The sequence below is a fragment of the Theropithecus gelada genome, chromosome 16, assembly GCF_003255815.1.
Source record: "Theropithecus gelada isolate Dixy chromosome 16, Tgel_1.0, whole genome shotgun sequence".
NCBI lineage: Eukaryota > Metazoa > Chordata > Mammalia > Primates > Cercopithecidae > Theropithecus > Theropithecus gelada.
Genome location: NC_037684.1, coordinates 76,952,515 through 76,975,364, shown reverse-complemented (window position 1 = coordinate 76,975,364; position 22,850 = coordinate 76,952,515). Strand labels below are relative to the sequence as shown.

The 22,850-nt window shown below is 52.5% G+C and overlaps 1 protein-coding gene across 2 annotated transcripts in view; it reads left to right on the top strand.

The window, feature by feature from the left end:
• LRRC75A (leucine rich repeat containing 75A) overlaps positions 1-22,850 on the top strand; it is a 47,488-nt gene that overhangs the window by 15,475 nt on the left and 9,163 nt on the right. For both annotated transcript variants that reach the window (XM_025363434.1, XM_025363435.1), the window contains exon 2: positions 14,542-14,670. In XM_025363434.1, the coding sequence (XP_025219219.1) occupies positions 14,542-14,670 (129 nt within the window). The remainder of the gene's footprint in view (positions 1-14,541; positions 14,671-22,850) is intronic.

Below are 22,850 nucleotides of genomic sequence, written 5' to 3'. Positions count from 1 at the left end.
AAGGCGGGTGGATCACAAGGTCAGGAGATCGAGACCATCCTGGCTAACACGGTGAAACCCCGTCTCTACTAAAAATACAAAAAATTAGCTGAGCATGGTAGCGGGTGCCTGTGGTCCCAGCTACTTGGGAGGCTGAGGCAGGAGAATGGCGTGAACCCGGGAGGCGGAGCTTGCAGTGAGCCACTGCACTCCGGCATGGGCGACAGAGCGAGACTCCACCTCAAAAAGAAAAAAATCAGGCCGGGCGCGGTGGCTCAAGCCTATAATCCCAGCACTTTGGGAGGCCGAGACGGGCGGATCACAAGGTCAGGAGATCGAGACCATCCTGGCTAACCCGGTGAAACCCCGTATCTACTAAAAAATACAAAAAAAAAAAAACTAGCCGGGCGAGGTGGCGGGCGCCTGTAGTCCCAGCTACTCGGGAGGCTGAGGCAGGAGAATGGTGTAAACCCGGGAGGCGGAGCTTGCAGTGAGCTGAGATCCGGCCACTGCACTCCAGCCTGGGCGACAGAGCAAGACTCCATCTCAAAAAAAAAAAAAAAAGAAAAAAAAAGAAAAAAATCAGCCAGGCGTGGTGACGGGCACCTATAATCTCAGGTACTCTGAAGACTGAGGTAGGAGAATCGCTTGAACTTGGGGAGGCAGAGGTTGCAGTGAGCCAATGTCGCGCCACTGCACTCCAGCCTGGGTGACAGAGTGAAATTCAGCTTAAAAAAAAGAAAAAAAAGAAATCTGAAATACCTACATGTGAAATCACTAGACCTTGAGTAAAAACAAAAGCCAAATAAAACCAGGTGCAGTGGCTCACTCCTGTAATCTCAGCCCTTTGGGAGGCCACAGCGGGAGGATTGCTTGATGCCAGGAGTTCAAGAGCAGCCTGGGCAAACAAAGTAACACTCCATTTCTACCCAAAAAAAAAAAAAAATTTGAGACAGAGTCTCACTCCATCACCCAGGCTGGAGTGCAGTGGTGCAATCTCGGCTCACTGCAACCTCCTCTTCCCGGGTTCAAGTGATTCTTCTGCCTCAGCCTCCCGAGTAGCTGGAATTACAGGCAAGTGCCACCACGCCCAGCTAATTATTATTATTATTATTATTATTATTATTATTATTAGTTTGAGACAGAGTCTTGCTCTGTTGCCCAGGCTGGAGTGCAGTGGCACAGTCTCGGCTCACTGCAAGCTCCACCTCCTGGGTTCACGCCATTCTCCTGCCTCAGCCTCCCAAGCAGCTGGGACTACAGGCGCCCGCCACCACACCCAGCTAATTTTATTTTATTTTATTTTTTAGTAGAGACAGGGTATCACCGTGTTAGCCAGGGTGGTCTCGATTTCCTGACTTCATGATCCACCCACCTCGGCCTCCCAAAGTGCTGGGATTACAGGTGTAAGCTACTATGCCCAGCCAACACCCAGCTAATTTTTATATTTTTAGTAGAGAGGGAGTTTCACCATGTTGACCAGACCAGTCTCGAACTCTGGACCTCAGGTGATCCGCCCTCCTCGGCCTCCCAAAGTGCTGGGATTACAGTCATGAACCACCATGCTCAGCCCATTTCTACCAAATTTTTTTTTTTAATTAGGCATGGTAGCCTGCACCTGTAGTCTCAGCTATTCAGGAGGTTGAGGCAGGAGGATCAGCCTCCTGAATAGCTGGGACTACAGGAGTACAGAAGTTCTAGTCTGCAGTGAGCTAGGATCACACCACTGCACTCCAGCCTGGGTGACAGACTCCATCTCAAAAGCATAAATGGATAAAAGCTGATTACCTTCCATAATATGGGTGAGCCTCATTCAATCAGTTGAAGGCTCCAAGAGAAAAGAGAGGTCCCCGAGGAAGAAGGAATTCTGCCTCCAGACTCCAGACAGCACTGCCAGCTCCTCCCTGGGTCCCCAGCTTCCTAGCCTGCCCTGCAGACTTCAGACTTGCCAGCCCCCACAATCATGTGAGCCAATTCCTTAAAATAAATCAATCCCTTCCTCTCTCTCCACACACACACACATCTTATTGGTTCTGTTTCTCGGGAGAACCCTGGCTAATACTTAACTTCCAAGGGCTCATAGAGGCAGAGTCAGAAATTTCTGGGGGCTCTGGAGCCCCCAATCCCTGCCACTGGCTAACTGTCTGAGACAACCTTCCAGCCCCCAGCTTTTCACTCTGAGAAATGGGCTGTTTCCATGAAGACTCTCCTGCTTGGAATGCAGGTTGTTAGGGAGGCGGAAGGATCTTCTAAGTCATTCCTCTACCTCTTTGCCATTTTACCTGCAAATCATTTGAGGATGAACCAAATGTTTCATTTCACTTGGGCAAAATTTACTGCAGAGAGGGACAAATGGACTTAAATGCGTCTGCCAGAAGGTATAAACAACCGATTCAGATAATTTCCCAAGCAGAGAGATTAGGAGGGCGCTGGGATGGATGACAAAGTGCCGAGAATTCGTGGAATGTAGGGGACTGCGGACCTCAGAGACCATCTGGCCCCAGACATACTGCAGAATCCGAGTCCACGAGAGGTCATGGGGAAGCAGGGGAGGGGCTTGGGAAATAAATCTGGGAAATATCGCAAATGCCACCACCCTTTTGGAGTCATAAAACAGTAGCTGAAATGTCCAGCACGAAAAGGAAAATGGTTATTTGTTGAATTCTTTGTGTTCCAAATGTATTTGGTCCAAGTCCCTCTTCTGCTGCCCTCTCCAACTCTTTGCAGGAATGAGCTGGTGCAACCTTCTCATTTGTAGATGGGGAAGCTGTGGTGTAGGAGGGTGGCCTGCCCAGGGCCACACAGTGAGTTAAGGTCTAACCCAGGTCTTTGTCCCTCGCCCTCAGCCATGTGTGGGCAGAGCCATGACCATGGAGGAGCAGACAAACTCCTCTGTATGGCTTGATGCGCCTCCCAGCTTACTTTAGATTTTTCTGAAGAGAAGGCATCCTTTAGCTATTTATTTGTTGCTAAAGCCGTTTCTTGGATTTTAATTAAGTTACACTTGGCAACGGCCGGGCATCTGTTTCCAGAGGCCTGTTTCACACAGAGGGTGTCATTTTTTAAGACTTCAAAGTTAAAACACAAACAACAGGCAGTCATGAAGCCCCTCACTGAGCAAAGCTGCCAAACATTGCCGCCCAGGCTGCTGACTCCTGCTGGGCAAGGCAGACCTGGTGGCAACACTCGTCACTGTTGAGGAGGGCCAGCCTGCCAGGGTGCCTGGCTTCAAAAACCTGCAGGGGCCACGTGGCCTTGGACGGGTGGGAGAGTCATGAGCTGCCCCTGGGCCCCTGAGGTGGAACCAGAGAACCCCAGTCTTTACCTCTCATCCTTCAGACAGGCTGGGTAAGTCTGGTGGAGCGGGGAGTGGGTGCCAGTGACCCCCCCAGCAGCAGTTTCTTGGCTCAGACCTCCGCAGAGCAGCCCTCCCTGGCAGCATCTGGCTGACTTCGGTCAGCTGGGTGTTCATGGGCACCTCCTTGGGTACCAAACTCACAGGCCTGTGGGGGTGGCAGGCACCAAGCCAGGGTGCCCTTGAGAGGCAACCCCCAAGACTGGGACCAGGAGCCAGGCAATGCCCACCTTAGACATCAGCAGGAGTGTGAGGAGGCCTCACCTTCAAACAGGGTTCCCACGCTGTCCAGTGGTTTTGTTAGGGGGAGGGGATGTAGCAGTTGCTTTCATTGCTTTTGCTAGTCTGCTTTGCTTTGGTGTCTTCCAAGCCTGAGCAGTGTGCCTCAGGCTCTTAACTGCGTAGTCCTCCCTCCCTAGCTGTGCTGATGCTCTTGCCCCGGACTCTGCAGGGTGCCCACCTCGTCTGCATTATCTCTCATTAGTTATTATTGGGGTACACACACACACACACAGACTACTTACAACTACTTGAATTTTCTCAATTAATATTCAATATATATTGAAGTGGAAATTTTTAAACCTAGTGTTTCCTGAAGCATTTAACATACCAATTTCATTATTCATCTCATGAATCTAGTTCATTTAAATGACCATGTTCAAGGGTAGGGGGTTTATAACTTAAGTAATTAAATTTCTTTAAATATCTTGATGCGATTTTATAAATTTAAAAATTTAACATAACCAGTGTTCTTAAGTTTATAAATACTCATCCTGAAAAGCAGGACTTTCCCGGGTTCCTAAACAGTTCTTAAAATTTAATAAGCTGATAAATATGATGACTATTAGTTCTCTGAAACATTTCAAAACTTACAAACTTGGCTGAATCCACTTCCGGCGTTCTGCTTAAAATCATAAGCTTAAAATCAGCTACTCAATTACCCGTTTTAAATGGGGATTGGAAGGCCAATCTGTTAGATACTCTGATACGCCTAATTCTCTTGAACATGACCAATGTGTGAAATACCAGATTTCCATGTGCCTCAGTGCATGAGCACTCACTTTGCTCCAGGGCCGCCCTGTGTGACAGTGGCACTTTCAGGGCTAAAGGCGCCTTGTCACTGCACTGAGGAGCGATGCCCCTCTCTGGAGCAGTCAAGCCTACTGGTGCCACTTCTGCTTTTGCACCCCGCATACCCCTCCAGTGGGGGGCGTCTCAGTCCTGGTCTTCAAACTCCATCACCAAACTCCTGCTTGCCTTCCGCCATCCACGCAACTTCGTCACTGGCTTTTTGTTGCTTCTTTTTTTTTTTTTTCTGAGTTCTTTCCTGGTTCCTCTCGCCAGGCCCCACGTCTTATAGCTACTTAGTGGCACCTCCTTGGATGCCAGGGTCCTGCATCCTGGGCCATGCTGATGAGAAGAGTCACAGGGGGCCGGAGGGCAACTCTTAGTGGCCACCTTCCTTGTGGTCCAGAAATCCTGCCTCAGCAGTGCCGGCTGATGAGTGTCTCTCCTCTGCTTGTATCCTTCCAGTGATGGTGAGCTCACCACTATTTTTTTGTTATGATAAAATATACAAATATAAAATGCCGTTTTAACCATTTTAGGTGCACAGTTCAGTGGCATTAAGCACATTCATATTGCTGTGCAACCATCACCACCTTCCATCTCCAGAACTTTTTCATCGTCCCCAAACTGAAACCCTGTCCCCACCCAACACAAATTCCCTCTTCCCCAGTCCCAGCAACCACCATTCTACTCTCTGTCTCTGTGAATTTGAGTACTTTGAATAATTAGATACTCTTGGTCCCTCATGTAAGTGGCCTCGTGCAGTATTTGTCCTCTCGTGCCTAGCTTATTTCTCTTAGTGGAGTGTCTTCAAGCCTCGCCCTTGTCATGAGTGGTGTCGGCATTTCCTTCATCACCTGTTTTGAAAGGTTCTTTCCCCTGTTGAGCTGAGAACCACCCTGGGGGTCCTATAGGAAGCATTTCTGACTAGTATAGCCCTGCCTCTGCGAGCAGACAGCAAAGGAGAGTGTGTCAGGGGTACATGTGCCCACAGAGGCTCCGGGGCTGGTGGAGACAGCAAGTTGATTTCTGGCAGTAATGTCCTTGGTTGCCCACAGCTGTGCTCTTGGCTGAGGTCCACAGCAGTGGAAGAAGGGAGGAGTCCCGGCCACTTGCCTTGATCTCTTCTCCCTTTTGCCTGGTGTGCCCCTGGGGAAAATGCCACCTCTGTCCTGATCCAATCTGGTGCATTCATTTCCTGGGGCTGCCGTAACCAATGACCACCGGCTGAGTGACTCGGAACAATAGAAACACACTCTCATGGTTCGGAGGCCAGAAGTCTGAGGTAAGAGATTCCAGGGCAGATTTCACTCTTTCACCCTTCCAGCTTCTGGTGGTTGCGGCCGCGTCACTCCCTTCTCTGCCTCCACCTACACATTGCTGCCTTCTCTGTGTCTCTTGTAAGAACACTTGTTTTGGATTCAGGGCCCTCCCAGCTGGATAAACCAGGATCATCTCATCTCAGGGTCCTGAAGGTAATCTGTGTGTGAAGACCCTTTTTCCAAATGAGGTCACATTCACAGTTTCTGGGCACAAGCACGTGGGCATGTCTTTTGGGGGCCACCATTCATCCCACTGCACCCTGTATCTGTCTCTCTCATTTGGTGCATAGGTCTGTGCCTGGCGTCCCTCCCTTCCCTGTCACACGTGGGGAAAGAATGAAGTCTCCCCTAGAATCCCTAGAGGAAGTGCAGCTCTGCCAACACCCTGATTTCAGATTTCTGGTCTCCAAAACTATGAGAGAATACATGTCTGTCCTCCTTCTTATGAGACCATTGTCTTCCCAGAGAAGCAAGCCTTCTCTGTGCCCAGCTCCTTAACTCTGGGATGTCCCAGCGTCTCTCCCTGGGGGCTTCCTCAGGCTGTGTTTCCCTAACAGAACCTGACATTTCCCTTCCCTCCCCTGGGTATCCCCCAAAGGCAAGCCGGAATGTCACGGGGAAGAGGACAGGGGCCCTGGCACCCAGCTGAGGCCTGGCATCCCCCAGGCTTGTCCCTCCCTTAGCAGTGGCTGCCAGTGATGTTCTAGAGCCAGGAGGGGGAGCAGCCTGGTTCTGCTTCCTGCTTGCCCTCTGGACTCTAATTAATTTCCTTCTGGTGGACTGTGTTTGATTACACCCTCATTAAGTAGCTTTGCACATGTGGGCCCTGGTGGTTTCGATATTGAAGCATCTACCTTTGCTGGTTAATATTCAGCGCTTGCTGCGTCCTCCTTTCCTCGGCTGTGTTGTTGCAGAAACTGTGGAGTCATGCCTGGAGGAGACAGACAAATGAAAGCTAATTTCCCGTGGGGCCTTCCTTCTGGGAGTGGGGTTAAAAATGAGTTGAAGAGGGAAGGGGGGAGTTGAGGTTTAAAATAGAGTGTGGCTGGCGGCCTCCTCTGTGGCTTCTCCTAGCTTTCCCCTAAGACACCTAAGATGACACACCAAAAAAACACAGACGCTCAGCACACTGGAAACAAAGACAGGTGGGCAGTCTGAGAGGAGCCTCCTCACTGCTAGACACATGGAGCAAGGCCAAGAAAGACACCATCCAGCCTTCCTCCAGGAATCTGAGACCTCCGGAAGGAAGGGAGGAAGCCGCTTTCTCCCTTAGACTGAGGACTGTGCCAATCAGAAAGCCAGGCAACTGGTCCTGTACCATGGAAGTGACAATTTGGAGGTAGAAGGAGGGCTCTTCCACTCCCCTCTCCCTTCACCCTCTCGCATGCCTCTGTCTGCGTCTGTTCAGAGACAGCAACTCCCAAGGCGGGAAGAGAGGGCCTCTGAGAAGTCCAGTGCAGCCAGTGGGCTTGTCCAAGGACAGGAAGCGTCCTGAACATACAGACATTGTTATAGATTTCCGTGGACTTCACTGTTGTGAGAGTTGGAGATTCAGGCCATGAAGTGGGTGAAGATGTCCCTTCTCAAGGTCAGAGTCACGTAAGCACGGTGCCTGAGTCTGATCCTGGGGCTGGACTCTTGTGCAAGCCAGAGTCCTGAGAGGTGGACTCAGCCCCAACCCAAGGAGGCTGTCATGGGGACAAGGATGCGCTGATAGACTAGATGTCTTCGAGAGTGCACAAGCTGGGGATGGGGGAAGCCTGAGCTTCCTGGAACCTGAACCCCGACCTCTGAAAATGATCTACAGCAGGATCCAGAAGAAATGAACTTTGCGGGAAAAGAATAAAAGGGCACCCAAAGAGGCCAAGCTGAGATGGAAAAGAAAACCAATAGGATGAGATGAAAGGAGAGATTAACCAGCAAAATAAGAATTGCAAGGAAATGAAATGCTAGCCGACTTGCAATCCTTCTTGGGGGCAGTGAGAGCGGTAATGATGGATGTGAAATCAGTGACATGGAAGGCAAACTGGAAACCCTGGATGAAAGTGTATCATGCACAGAATACCAAAAAAGACAAATACAGAAGACACAGAGCCAGCGTTGGTTTTCCTGAGGAAGCGCCAGCCTGAGAAAAGGTCTATGGTCCGCAGACCAATACCTGAAAGGAAATTCAAAGAAAACAGATCCACCACTAGACACATGGTGGCAAAAATGTTTAATAACCAAGTGTCAGGGCCAGAAAAAGAACAGCCGGGTAGAATGTGCACCTTCCCCTGCTCCCTCCTATCCCTAGAACGTGTCTATGTTTGCCTTCTTGGGGCTCTGGCTGTCACCCAGGTTGGAGTGCAGTGGCACTGTCATAGCTCACTTCAGCCTCAACCTCCCTGGCTCAAGCTGTCCTCCTGCTTCAGCCTCCAAAAGTGCTGGGATTACAGGCATGAGCCACCGGGCCTGGCCCTTTTTAAAATTTGTGGTAAAATACAATAACATAAAATGTACTATCTCAACCATTTTTAAGCATACAGCTCAGTTGTGTTAAGTGCATTCACACTGTTGCATAACTGATCTCCAAAACTCTTATCTTGGAAAACAGACACTGTGTCCTCATCGAACAGTAACTCCTCTTTCCCCTCCCCCCAGCCCCTGGTACCCACCATTCTACTTTCTGTCTCTGAATTAACTAGTCTACGTACCTCATATAAGTAAAATCAGACAGTATTTGTCCTTTTGTGTCTGGCTTATTTCACTTATTTGTCCCTGTGTCCTCAAGGTTCACCATGCTGTAGCATGTGTTGGAATCCCCTTCCTTTTTAAGGCTGAATAATATTCCGTTGCATGGCTAGACCCCACTCCGTGTACCCATTCATCTGTTGATGGCCACTCAGATTGTTTCCACCTTTTGGCTACTGTGAATGATGCTGCTGGAAACATAGCTGCTGTTTGAGTGCCTGCTTTCAGTTCTTTGGGGTATATATTCCCAAGAGTGGAATTGCTGGATCATATGGCAATTCTGTGTTTCATTTGTTTAAGGAACTGCCACACCATTTTCCATGGTGGCTGCACCATTTTGCATTCCTACCAGCAGCACACAAAGGTTTCAGTTTCTTCACATTCTTGCCAACCCTTGTTATTTTCTGGGATTTTACGGGGCTTTTTGGATCTGAGAACTGGATTGGCCAGAGAAGTTAAGTTTATTTGTATGAGAAAGATTTGGGCTGGGTTTTCAGGGTGGAAATGAGAAAGCGAGGGATGGTTGGAGTAGCGAGGAAGATACAGGGAAGGGATTTTTGGAGTTTGGGCGATGTCATGAATGAGATGCCCCTTTGGTGACTTGGAGAAGTTGCTGTAGAGATATCAGTTGCTTCAGAGGTCTCCTGTATGCTGAACTGATATTCCTAGGAAGAGGACAGTCTGCTGGGGCTGTCCAGGAGACACAGTGGGGTTTTGTGGCAAAGACAGCCCTATAGGTGCCAGGGCTGAACAAGCAGCTAAAGAAATAAAAATCAGATAGCCTCATTCTCATCTGCAGGACTGAAAGTCAGAGGGTAACCAAGTCTATCTGCGATATCTTGCAGGGAGTTTCTGTTGAGCCAGGTTGTCTTCAGGTGTGTCATCAACATGAAGGAATTGTCGGGGAGGCTAGAGCTCAGAAGAGAAGGCACCTGTGTATTCCGCTTTGGGGGAAACATGTACTGGGTGACTTCCCTACGGCACAGGAATACAGAGTGAAGGTGCAAGTCCAACTGTGGGGAGGCATCGAGTGAGTGGCAGTGAGCATGTACACTCCGTGCCATTGCCTTGCTCACACGTGTGCCAACGTGAATGCAAAATGCCAGCTGTTACCATTCCTAGGGTTGTTTTCACATCTAAAAAAATAACAGCAGCTCCTTACAGTGCCTCACACTTGTAGTCCCAGCTACCCTGGAGGCTGAGGCAGGAGGATCGCTTGAGCCCAGGAGTTCAACGTTGCAGCAAGCTATGATCGCACCGCTGCAATCCAGCCCGGATGACAGAGCAAGACCCTGTCTCAGAATAAAAAAGAATAAGTTCACAAGTGAAGAAATACATTTTTATGAAAATAACTATATTTTCCAAAGGAAAAGAAAAACCACGTGAGGAGAGTGGTGTTGCTCCCCATTTTTGTGACTCTCTTGCATGTCTCACTTTCTAGAAGACAGCTATCAGACTCGCGCTTTTGCATTGGATCTTGCGACAGGTTGTTTTAATTGACGTCTATGAAGAAAATCTGGCATCACATAGATATGTCATTGGAAAAGAGGTCCCCACAGCACCCCTAAAATGGTCTTAAGGGTGCTTCTCCAAAGTCTACAGACCACACTTTGAGAAATGCCATTCTGACTGCCTTGTATGAATCTCTACTCACTTGCTGGAAACATGCACCCCTATTCCCAAGCCCATCATCTCTCCCCATTGCAGTGAGTCCCCAGACCTGTTTATTCATGCTCCAGTCATGTAGGCCCCCCTTCTTTGAGATACCATATACTGCTGTGTGTTGGGTCCGGCAGCTCAGGGAGCCAAGGGTGACTTGGTGTCAGGCCAGCCACACTCTCCGAGTGTCACTCCCCACCAGCAGTGACTCAGGCGTACCTCCTGGTGTTCCCAGACATCCTGATGAGGAACCGTCCACAAACAGTACTAGAGGTGGTACCGTTTAGACCTATCATGAGGAAAATGGGATTGTCCTCAATGCCTCGTGCTTTTTAAGACAAACCAGCCCCTCCAAGACTAGTACAGTGCACAGGAGGGGCTGCAGGGACCACACCTGGATCTGATGCTTCCACTTCCTTTGCACATGCAGCAGGCCTCGTGTGCCTACCCCCATTCTGTGTCTTCCTGAGAACGAGGGCAGGCCATGGGTGCAGAGTCAGAAAGGAGCCTGTTCCCAGGGCTGTGGCCCAGGCTGCAGCCGCCTGAGACACCTGAGGATCTGGTAACCTCTTCTCCCTCACACCCAGCCCCATGGGTAGTCCCAGCAGCTGGTGACACCATCATCTCCAATAGCCTGGCTTAGGGGAGGGGGGATGGAGAGGACATCACGGAGGCAGGAAGTAGCCCAAGGTCTTCAGGACTATGAAGTGCCCTCAATTAGCACAAGCATCCTGTGGACCTAGGTGGGGTCGAAATAAAGCAATAAAGCAATAATGTGTGCCATGGCCTTTGGCCAGCCTCTATCTGGCTTTCCCTGTTGTAGCCCTGGGACCTCGGGGAGCCCCACCCCAGCTGGAATTCGCAGGGCGGGCCAGCGTTGGTTGGCCGTGACTCACAGTGACCCTGAGCTGCCTTTCTAGAAGACCCTCCTCCTTCCCTCCCATCCTGCCTCTACACTCCTTTTCCCCTCCCAAGCAGCAACCACATGAACCCAGACAGTGCTCCAGAGAGGTGGAGCCACAGTCAGCAGCTGGGCAACCAGGGGGACAGCGCGGGGAGATGGCAGGGGAGTGGGCTCCGGAAAGGACGTTTGGCATCTTCACAGACCTGCCCAGCCTCCTGGGTTGGCAACTAGGATTTTCTTGGTCCTTGCAGGGGTGGCCTAGACTGGCTTGGAGATGTAGGGGGTCCAGGAAGATGAGGCAAGGCTGGTAGGAACACAAGAAACCCAGGCAGTCATCTGGTCCAGGGCTTTCACGCTTTTCTTTGGAACAGAACTGCGTTTGTTTGTAACCAGGAGCTGCTTTGTAAGAGCCGCAGCCTACAGCCCTGCTGGTTCCTCTCACCTCCCTCTTGTCTACCGCAGCCCCCGACCGTCAGCCCCAAGATGTTGGAACACAGTTTAATAACCATTAGTGCGGTTCATCTGCCCATTTCACAGATGGGAAAATGGATCCCAAGAGGGAAGTCCCTTACCACAGACTTACAGCGAGTTGGGGCTGGCCAGGACCTAAAACCCAGTGCTATTTCCCAGGGTCATTCAGGGACAGTTGGAAGGAGGATACCACTAGGTGCCAGGAGTGCCCACAGAGGAGAGGGGTGCCCAGGGGTGAAGCAGAGGAGGGATAGAGGCTGGCACTAAGTCACCAACCACAGAGGAGCAGCCCAGCCTGCTCGACAGACTGTAAAAGAAAAATAACTGCATGCCTCTGGCCTCCTCCCCGTGGCCACCAGGGCAGCATCTGACCATGGGAATAACCACCCTTCTGTTTCCACCTCATCTACCCTCCTTCCCCAGCTCCCTGTCCCCAGGAAGGGGAGCCTCAAGCTGTAGGCAGGGTCTGGCTGGCAAGCCGGGCACTGGGCCACAGCCCGTTTGACCACACAGGCCCTCTGAGATGGTAGAACACAAGCATTTTGACTTTCGGCCTTCCTGTGTCCCCAGCCTCCTCCTGCCCCAGGGAGGGCAGGGCTGTGATTTTGCACATTAGTGGGTGACAGTTTGTATCCTGGTGTCCCTCGTGTCCATACGGCTCCGACACACCCTCCTGATCATGAGGCCAGCGTGGACTCTGTGTGCCCAGGTCCCCGCCCGGCCCTGACTCCTGCATTTTTCTAGGGAGAGAGCTCATGGCTTTTGACAGATTCTCAAATGGGTCTGTGGTCCCGGAGATGGAGAACCCCTGCAGAAGGGGAGGACGGGCCTTCCAGGGAGGAGGGGGCAGAAATGAAGTAGAAAGGGCACTGCTGCTTTCTCTGTTCCCTGCCAGGCGCTTTACATGTAGCACTTGGTCTTGTTCCCCTTACCTCCTTGTGATGCTAGGGTCACTGTCCCCATTTTACAGATGAGGAAACAGGCTCAGCAGTGGCAGGTTGCTTGCTTCAGGACGCAGCCCTGGCTGAGGGATTGAAAAAGCCGGGGCAGGGCCAGAGGTTGATGGCGGGTATTGCACCTGCTTCTACAAGGGAGTGCAGCTCTGGAACCTGTACCAGCCAGTGCTTCAGAAGCCTCCCCCGACTGCATCCACACCAGACCTTGAGCCCCCAGGTCCTGGTTCCCAGCAAATTTTTTCAGCAGCCAGAGAGCCTGGCACAGGGCCTGGCAGTTCGCCTCCAAGGTTCATTCCTGCCACGTGGAAAACAGAGTCCTCACAATTGGCCTCTTGTGTCCTCATGGAGGCATGAATGAAGCCTTATGAGGGTGGGGGCAGAGTGCCCCCTAACCATGGCAGGTAGGACCTGGCTGGCAGGTGGGCTCCAAGGGGCTTCCCCCAGGAGGCTCCTCCCACCCCCAGGCATGACACCCAGGCCCTCCAGAGCCCCCAGCAAAGACTCTTTATTTGCTTGTAGCAATGTCAGCTGCCAGACCACAGAGCCCATCCCTGCCCTCCATCTGTCCAGCTCAGCCACCCTCTCACCACCCCCTGGCAGATAAGAGCAATGAGATATGCAGAACAGGCCCAGGGCTGAGGCCGCGCCGCCCCACCCCCATCCTTCCTGAAATTCCAACAGCACAGAAGGCGTGGGCCTTGGTGTCTCCATCTGTAGACAGTGTATAATGATGTCCAGCCTGTTTGCCTTCCAGGGATTTCTAAGAATCATGTGGGGAAGGTATTTTAAAAGTTCAGAATACAAACAAAATGACAAAGAGCAAACTCAGCTGGTCACCCACACATTCCCTGCCCAGACTTCCCGTCCCCAGGGTACTGGACCCCAGCCACCTGGGCTGGGAGCCTTTCCTCTCTGGGCTGTGCTGGGGAAGCTGTGGGAGCCCCGAGAATGAGGACGGCCCGCAGTGGGTGGGCCTGCTTTGCCCCCCACCCAGGGATGCCTCTTGCTCCCCAGGATGGCGTGAGGACAGTCTCCAGATGGGAATGTCAGCATTTCCTGGTCTATGTAAGGCACCAAACTAGGGTCAGGGACTGCAGTGTAGCTCATACCCAAGGATGGCAGAAATTGGGCGGGGGTGGGGGCGGGGGAGCTTGAGGACAGGGAGCAGGCGTAACTGCCCCTTTCACATGGAGTGGCACCAAGTTTAGTCCCCACCCCAGGGCAGGCATGTCATGTTTCCTTCCTTCTCCAAAGCCCATCACTCCGTTTTAAGCTCGGGGTCTCATGACCTACTTTAGAGGAAGGTCACAGGATTCTTCAGGGCCTGCTTCAGGGGAGGACAGCAGTCAGAGAGACCTTCCTGCGTCGGCTGCCACCTCAGATGCCAGGGTGCCATATTCTGGGGTGGTGTGTCCTGAGCCCCCAAACCCAATTCCTCCCTCAGACCCAGGGAAGCTCTGCTCCAGCGGCTTCTGCTGCGGCCCCACCACACTGAGTGTCACTCGCCTCCAAGCTACTCCCCTCCCATCGGGAACATTCCACTCAGTACCTTTCTGAGGGAGTCCTGGTGAGGTTTCCTTCTGCGTGCCTGGCAGGCTGTCCTTACAACCCCGAAACCCCCAAGGCAAAGGAACACTCAGGCCGCATCAGCTACAGAAGGAGCAGTAAAAACGTCGGAAGCAGGAAGAAAACACAAATAAATATCAATAAACCATCCTGTCACAAGGCAGTTTTGTCAATTCCAAATTTTGCCACGATGGAGAAGCAGCTACTTGCACCGAGGCGGGCCACCCTTGGCTTCCTCCTCTGGAAAACCAGAGAGACAAAGGTCAGAGGCTGTCCCAGGAGAGGGCCACAAGCCAGGACCCACACAAACTGCGGAGCCTGCAGAGGCCAGTCCCCACTCTTCTCAACTTGGAGGTAAAGACAAACAGGAGGGGCCTGCCCGGCCCCTGAGGGAAGTTCTGCAGATGCTCCCCACTGGGGCTCTGGGAGGCAGAGTTGCCTCCAGGGGCCTGTGCCTACTTCTCCTGGGGATGGTGGGTGAGCTGGGTGGGGCAGCCAGCCCTGACCTCTGGGCATCCTTTGCTCTTGCAGGACCTGGGCATGGAGTCGACCTCACTAGATGATGTTCTGTATCGCTACGCCAGCTTCCGGAACCTGGTGGACCCCATCACACACGACCTCATCATCAGCCTGGCACGCTACATCCACTGTCCCAAGCCGGTAGGGTGGCTGTGGTCCGAGCCAGCCAGGTCCCGGGGTGTGCGGTGGGTGCCTTTCAGGGCAGAGCAGCTTTATGCCCAAGGAGGACAAGCCCATCCTGCAGGTGCCAAGAGCCTGAGGTGCTCTCCCTTGGCGCCACCAGCACAGATTGGTTTTGTTTGGCCCAGGGGGTGAATTCACTGCCAACATTTAAAAAGCAGAATTTTTCACATGATCCCTATATTCGGCTGCCCTTGAAAACCTGGAAGCTCCAGCAACATGAAGCCCTCATTTCTGCAGGGCTGGAGCTAAGTAGCCATCCCTATTATACGGGGCCAAGGCCACCACATACAGTTGTACAGGTTGTGCCTTGCACAAAAGCATGCATACAGAGGGGTGGCGGGGTAGGGGAGGAAGGGGAAAGTTCAAATCCAGCCCTCTCTCTACCCACCAAGCCGTGAGCCCTGGTGCAAGCCTGTGTCCCCCTGGAGGTGAACTTTTTCTTATTTGCACAAAGGTATTATAGAAAGCTGGCCGGGGCCCTGCATGGGGCTGTCCACTTTGCCTCAGTCCCACCACTCCCAGATGTCTTCACCTCTGAGGCTGAGTGTCCTTTGACACCCATCCCTTCACTCATGTCCTCTTCCTGCTGGCCCTGGGAGCTCGGAAGGGAAAGCTCCATGGCTCTCCAGGCTCCACATCTGCCGCTCAGCCCCTCCTGGATGGGAGGTTCTGTCCTGTTCCTGCAGTTCCAGGTCTAGGCTTCCCCGGGGCTATGCAGCTGGACCCAGTGGGAAGGGGACGGCTGGGCGGGGACATTCCCACACTTGAGCGCTTCTCTGTTGCTTTGGTTTTTTCTGTCTCATCCCTCAATTTCCAGTGGCTTCCAAAAGAAGTGCTTCCCCGCTGGCAGTCAGGAAACCAGAGCAGGATGAAGGGGTGCGGGAGGGAAGTTTTTCCTTTTGGTGTAGGATCTAGGCCAGGAGTGAGATGGTTCCCAAGCCCACCCCTCGCTCGGCCTGGACACAGACTTGACCGTGGTCCTACAGTGAGCTGGAGCCTTGCTCTGGAAAGGCGTTTCCTGGGGCTGAGCTCCATCTGCGGCTTTGTCGGGGGCCTTCTCTCTGACTCTGGGGCTACCTGATACGAAGGCTCTGAGGTGGGGGCCCAGCTGTGGAGGGCTGGGAGCTGGCCAGGGTCAGGAGCACAATGTTGCAGAAGGTCGGGATGCAGGGCCCAATGGGAGGGGAAGGAAAGCTGGTGTTGAGGAAGCCTTGAGGCCTGATTGGTGCCAGGAGCCACGGGGTGCTGGCTGGGGCTGGCGCCTCTGTCGCTTCTCATGCAGTTCCACCTGGTTCTGCCTTGGGAGGGGGGGGAAGGGACGGGAGTCAGGCCTGTGAGGAGGCCTTGCCGGGTGCCAGACCCTGCCTTTCCTAGAGCAGGAATGGAGTTGCTCAGAGATGAGACAGCGAAAGGCAATGGGACTCTCAAAAAAGCAAAAAGGAAACAGGAGGGCTATGTGTACGCCCATCTTTGAGTTGAGGAAAACAAACTTCAGTCAAATGATCTGAGCAAGGTTACACCTCCGAGGAGAACCATGGGTGTGATTTGGGCCTATGCAGTGACTCAGAGCTGGGCGGGACACAGGCCGGGGGTCCCTGGGCGGTCAGTGCCCAAGGGGCAGGAGGAGGGGCCTAGTGGAAGCAGCCGAGCTCCCCTCCCTCCCCAACCTGCCCCTCACAGGTTGCCTCACGGACGGCCTGTGTGGGGAGAAGGACCCACCCTCTCAGAGAGAGAGGCAGGCCAGGGAGTGGGTAAGGGCCATCGGGAGACCCTGTGAGACAGGGCCAGGCGAGGCCAGGAGGAGGGGCGGGAACTCCTGCCTTCTGATCTCCCCTTTCTGTCTGGGTAGGGCGGGGCCGGGGGGTGCCTACCTGGGTGTTGTGGTCCATTCAGGTAGCTGTAACAAATTATTGTAGACCGGAGGCTTACAAAAGTAGAAATTTATCTCTCACACTTCTGAAGGCTGGAAGTCTGAGATCTGGGTGCCAGCCTGGTTGGTGACTGGCAAGGACCTTTTTCTGGGTTACAGACAGTCACCTTCTTGTGTCCTCACATGGCAGGAAATGGGCAAAGGAGCACGAATCCCTTTGTGAGAGCTCCACCCCCGTGGCCTAATCACCTCCCAAAGGCCCCACCTCTGAATACCATCACCCTGGGAATTAGGTTTCAACATGTGAATTTTGGGGACATACCAACATTCAGTCCATTGCATGGTGTAACCTTCCTCAAACCACTTCATTACCTGGACTTTGTTTTCCTCAAAACAAGTCAGACCCTGCCGGAGTGGGTGAGCCCTGCTGAAGCCCAGAGACCTGGGGGGCCCCTTTCGTGCCCATGTGGCAAGCGAGGCTCTCTGGATGAGGCAGGGGTGGGAGGTCCCCAGGCTGGTGGTAGGAGCAGCCCCTCCATCCACCCCAGAGGGCTGACCAGGATGTCCTGGTCAGAGCAATTTGCATCTGAGTTCATGTCAGCCCATGTTATGGGTCTAGACATTGTGGACAGAGGTGTCAAGACCGGAGAGCTCGTTCCAAAGGTAAATTGGATACTACACGAACCCTCACTGAAAATCCTTCAGTGAGGGGCCGTGCTGTAGTTTAAATAAAACCCAAACTCCTCACCTGGCTTTGCCTGAGTCTCTGAGCTCCCCTCTCCTACTTGCCACCCTGCGAACTCTGCTCTAGCATGTGGGCCTTCCTCCTCTGCCCCTGACACCTCCACACCCTCTCCTACCTTAGGGACATCGCTACTCCCTCTAATTGCTCCAGCCTCCTCTGTCTGAGCTTCCTTCTCCTGAGTTCAGACTGAGCCTTCGGCCTCTGAGAGGCCTTCGTTGACAAGCCTGCCTCATGGAGGCTCCTGATCAGCCTGTCTCGAGCCCCATTTATTTTTCCATTCATTTCTCCATTTTACTTACTGGTCTCTGAAATTACCTTGCTTATTTACTTGTTGGCTAATTTATGGTCTGTTTTCCCCACTAGAATATAAACTCTGAAGGGAAGGGTGTCTGTCTTGTTCACAATTCCATCCTGCACCAGGCGGGAAGGAGGTAACATATTCCATTGTGAAGTTGGAAGGGAGTTTAGTGAAGGGTTGAGGACAGGATAAAGGAAGTCAACAGGGGATGTTGAGACATCCAGAGACAGCAGTGGTAGGAAGTTGTTTCACAGGAGGACAAGCTGTATTGCCAGAGGCAGGGTGAGAACACCTGGTCCGGAGCCATGCTGCATTATCCGTTGCCCTATAGCAAACTACCCCAAAACAACAGACATTTATTGTTATAGTCTCTGCAGGTCAGGATTGCAGAGGCATGGTGGTGCCTGCCTCTAGTCTCAGCTACTAGGTAGTTTAGCTTTGGGTCTCTCAAGACATTGGTCAGGGCTGCAGGTGTCAGAAGAATTTGCAGAAGTTGGCAGCTCTGCCAGACTCCGTGGCTTACGCCTGTAATCCCAGCACTTTGGGAGACCGAGGGGGGCAGATCACCTGAGATTGGGAGTTGGAGACCAGCCTGACCAACATGGAGAAACTCCATGTCTACTAAAAATACAAAATTAGCCGGGAGTGGTGGCACGTGCCTGTAATGCCAGTTACTTGGGAGGCTGAGACAGGAGAATCACTGGAACCCGGCAGGCGGAGGTTGCCGTGAGCCGAGATCGCACCATTGCTCTCCAGCCTGGGCAACAAGAGCAAAACTCCATCTCAAAAAAAAAAGAAGTTGGCAGGTCCACTTCCAGGGCGGCACACTCGCCCTGTAGCCTCTCCATAGGACTGCTTGAGTGTCCTCACATGATGGCAGCTGGCTTATCCCACAACAGGTGATAATATAGAAGCCATAATGCCTTTTTTTTTTTTTTTTTTTTTTGAGACAGAGTCTCACTCTATCACCTAGGCTGGAGTGCAGTGGCGCGATCTCGACTCACTGCAACCTCTGCCTCCCGGATTTAAGCAGTTCTCCTGCCTCAGCCTCTCAAGTAGCTTGGGATTACAGGCACCTGCCACCACACTCAGCTAATTTTTTGTATTTTTAGCAGAGACGGGGTTTCGCCATGTTGGCCAGCCTGGTCTCAAACTCCTGACCTCAGGTGATCCACCTCGGCCTTCCGAAGTGCTGGGATTACAGGCGTGAGCCACTATGCCTGGCCTTGTTTTTTTGTTTTGTTTTGTTTGTTTGTTTGTTTTGAGAAAGGGTCTCACTCTGATGCCCAGGCTGGAGTGCAGTGGTGTGATCATAACTTACTGCAGCCTGGAATTACCAGGCTCAAGTGATCCTCCCACCTCACCCTCCTGAGTAGCTGAGATTGGAGGCAGGCACCACCATGCCTAGCTAATTTTTGGGGTTTTTTTCTTATAGACATGGGGGCTTCACTATGTTGCCAAGGCTGGTCTCAAACTCCTGGCCTCAGGCAATCCCCCTGCCTTGGCCTCCCAAAGCACTAGGATTGCAGGTGTGAGCCCAACTCCCACAATACCTTTTAAGACCCAGTCTCAGAAGTCACAAACCATCATTGCTGCCATTCTATTGATTCTGATGATTCTGTGGCTCACCCAGACCAGCCCTGCTACAATGTGGAAGGACACTACACAGGGGCACAGATGCCAGGAGCCAAGAGCAGCAAGGCTGTCTTGGAGGCTGGCTGCTGCACATGCCGAAGTGTGGGAATCAGAATAAACCCCCCATCTGTCTCTCCTCCTGCCCTCTGGTCTTGCTGCCACTGCTCCCATTAGCTGAACCCAAGAGGAAGCCAGGGGGAAGAGAGCCCCGTGACGCGGTCTCTAGAGCCCAGCCTTCTGAGCAGAGAAGGGCAGAGTGGACTGTGGGGCGAGAAGAAACAGAAAAGCCGGCACACAGTCTCTGCATCTGGAATGGTGTCCAGCATAATGAGCGGGACAGTCAACATTTGATGAATGTATGAATGAATTTACGAATGAGGGAGGGATACCCTTGAATGGAGGGCAGTGGAGGGCTGTGCTTGTCGGGGTCCTGGAGCAGTTACAGAGGTGCCTGGGGAGTGAAGATGGCAGATGGTATCACTGCCTGATGGCTGACAGCCAGAGCAGTGTCGGGTGCTGGGACCCCTTCCAGGTCAGCCTGCAGGTCGGCATGCCATCTTTCCTGACAGATGAATGCGAAGCCCCTCAAACACGCTCTGCCCCAGGACCTGGGCAGCCTTACTGGGAAGGTCTGGAGAGGCTGCTGCCCTGACCTGCACTCACAGTCACCTTGACTGTGCCACATTCCACTCCTGCCTTCTTCAGGGATCGGGGGAGGACTGCAGAGAGTTGACTCTGCACACAGTCATTGCGCCTCCTGGGTGGGTTAGGATTCTGCTGTACATAACAGAAGCCCAGGCAGGCTGGCTCCAGCAAGGAAGAAAACGTGTCCCTCAGATACCGAGGTGTCTTGTGGTGCCCACAGACAGCCAAGTTAGATCAAGGTGCTAAAACTGTAGATAAGGCAGATCACTTGAGGTCAGGAGTTCAAGACCAACCTGGCCAACATGGTGAAACCCTATCTCTACTAAAAATACAAACATTAGTTGGGCATGGTGGCGTGCGCCTGTAATCCCAGCTACTCAGGATGCTAAGCCAGGAGAATCACTTGAGCCAGGGAGGCGGAGGTTGCAGTGAGCTGAGATGGTGCCACTGCACTCCAGCCTGGGCGACAGAGCAAGACTCCATCACTGAAAAAAAAAAAAAAAAAGAAAGAAAAGAAATGAAGACCCTTAGTCCCAGCTACTTGGGAGGCTGATGCAGGAGGATTATATGAGGCCAGGAATTCAATACCAGCAAGGGCAATATAGTGAGACTCCCATCTCTTTAAAAAAAGAGAGAAAGAAATGACCCCAAAACCCAGGGAAAGATGTCTTTTTCTTTTTTTGGTTTTTTGTTTGTTTGAATTTTTTATTTTAATTAATTAATTAATTAATTAATTAATTTTTGGACGGAATTTCACTCTTGTTGCCCAGGCTGGAGTGCAATGGCGCGATCTTGGCTTACCTCAACCTCTGCCTCCTGGGTTCACGCGATTCTCTTGCCTCAGCCTCCTGAGCAGCTGGGATTATAGGCATGCACCACCATGCCCGGCTAATTCTGTATTTTCAGTAGAGATGGGGTTTCTCCATGTTGGTCAGGCTAGTCTCGGGCCTGCTCTGCCTCCCAAAGTGCTGGGATTACAGGCGTGAGCTACCACGCCCAGCCTGTTTGTTTGTTTGTTTGTTTGTTTGTTTTTGACAGAGTCTCACTCTGTCGCCCAGGCCGGAGTGCAATGGCGTGATCTCAGCTCATTGGAACCTTCACCTCCTGGGTTCAAGCAATTCTCTTGCCTCAGCCTCCCAAGTAGCTGGGACTACAGGTGCCCGCCACCACGCCTAGCTAATTTTTTGTATTTTTAGTAGAGACGGGGTTTCGCCATGGTGGCCAGGCTGGTCTCGAACTCCTGACCTTAGGTGATCTACCCACCTTGGCCTCCCAAAGTGCTAGGGTTATAGGCGTGAGCCACCATGCCCAGCCAGCTATCTGTTTTTATACTCAGGTTTGGTAAAGAGTGCACAGCTTGTAACAATGCGATTGGACAAAGGGTGTGATTCAATGGTGATAGGCTGAGGGGACCCAGGCAGGCTGTCTGCGCAGATTCTTCTTGGCCTCTCTGTGCAGTGTTCCTTCCTACCCCTCTGGAATGGTCTTCAAGACAGAAGGGAGAGAGTGACCTACCTAGTTTTATGGCTTGCTTTGAGGGAGAGGGGTTCTAGTTTCTGTGACCTGCCTTGGGGAAGAAGAATTCTGGTTTCTCTGACTCACTCTGGGGGAGAAGGGCTAGAGACAGGAGGGCAGCAGAAGGGCAGAAAAACTTTGCTTCTGAGGCTTTCCAATTTCCTTTAGTTCAAAGCTCTCTGCTGGCCCCGGCACCATGCTTTGGAATTGTGTTCTGAGCTCCAAAAAGTTCATGCAAACACTGCTCAGAGGAGATGCCCAATGCATCGCAGCTGCTCAGTACATGTTCAGACAAGCAGAAGGGAACTCTCACTCCAGAGAGAACATCAGCTCACTTGTGGTCTCAAGGCAACTCTATGAGGTGTCCATATCTATTGTTCCTGTCTAGCCGGTGAGGAGAACAAGGCTCCTCAGTTCTCCCTGATAGCGGCAGATGCACGTCCATCCGGAGCCTGGCCCTGTGCGTGGCTGCCCCCTTGTGGCAGTGGCAGTGCAGTGATGCCCCCTTGTCCTCTGCTGTGTGTGTGTGTGTGTGTGTGTGTGTGTGTGTGTGTGTGACGGACTCTTCTCTGTCGCCCCCCTTGTCCTCTGCTGTGTGTGTGTGTGTGTGTGTGTGTGTGCAGTGATGCCCCCTTGTTCTCTGCTGTGTGTGTGTGTGTGTGTGTGTGTGACGGACTCTTGCTCTGTCGCCCAGGCCAGAGCGCAGTGGCATGATCTCGGCTCACTGCAACCTCCACCTCCCGGGTTCAAGTGATTCTCCTGCCCCAGCCTCCCGAGTAGGGACTACAGGCGCCCACGACCATGTCTGGCTAATTTTTGTATTTTTAGTAGAGACAGGGTTTCACCATATTGGCCAGGCTAGTGTTGAACTCCTGACCTTGTGATCCGCCCGCCTTGGCCTCCCGAAGTGCTAAGATTATAGGCGTGAACTCCCGCGTCTGGCCTCTGTTCTCTTCTTTTAAGGCTCAGCTGCCCAGGCTGAGAGGGTGGACAGGGATTTTGGCCCCAGATTTTGGAAACCCTGGGAAGTGATTGAAGGAGGAGCTGCAGCTGAGGAGCTCAGTTCTAAGCTTTGGAGACTGGCAACATTCTGTCCTGGGGTGGTTCCAGGAGCAATGCTGGGCAGACCACCTGATCCCACCCATGGTCTTTGAACTGGTGCTTCTCCACCTCGGCTGTACTAGGGAATCACTTGGGGAACCTGAGGTCAGAAGTTCGAGACCAGCCTGGCCAACATGGCAAAACCCCATCTCTACTAAAAATACAAAATTAGCTGGGCATGGTGGCGGGTGCCTGTGATCCCAGCTACTCCGCAAGCTGAGGCTTCCCCGTGTGGCCAGGTGGGGTGGCTCACACCTGTAATCCCAGCACTTTAGGAGGCCCAGGCGGGCAGATCACCTGAGGTCAGGAGTTCGAGACCAGCCTGGCCA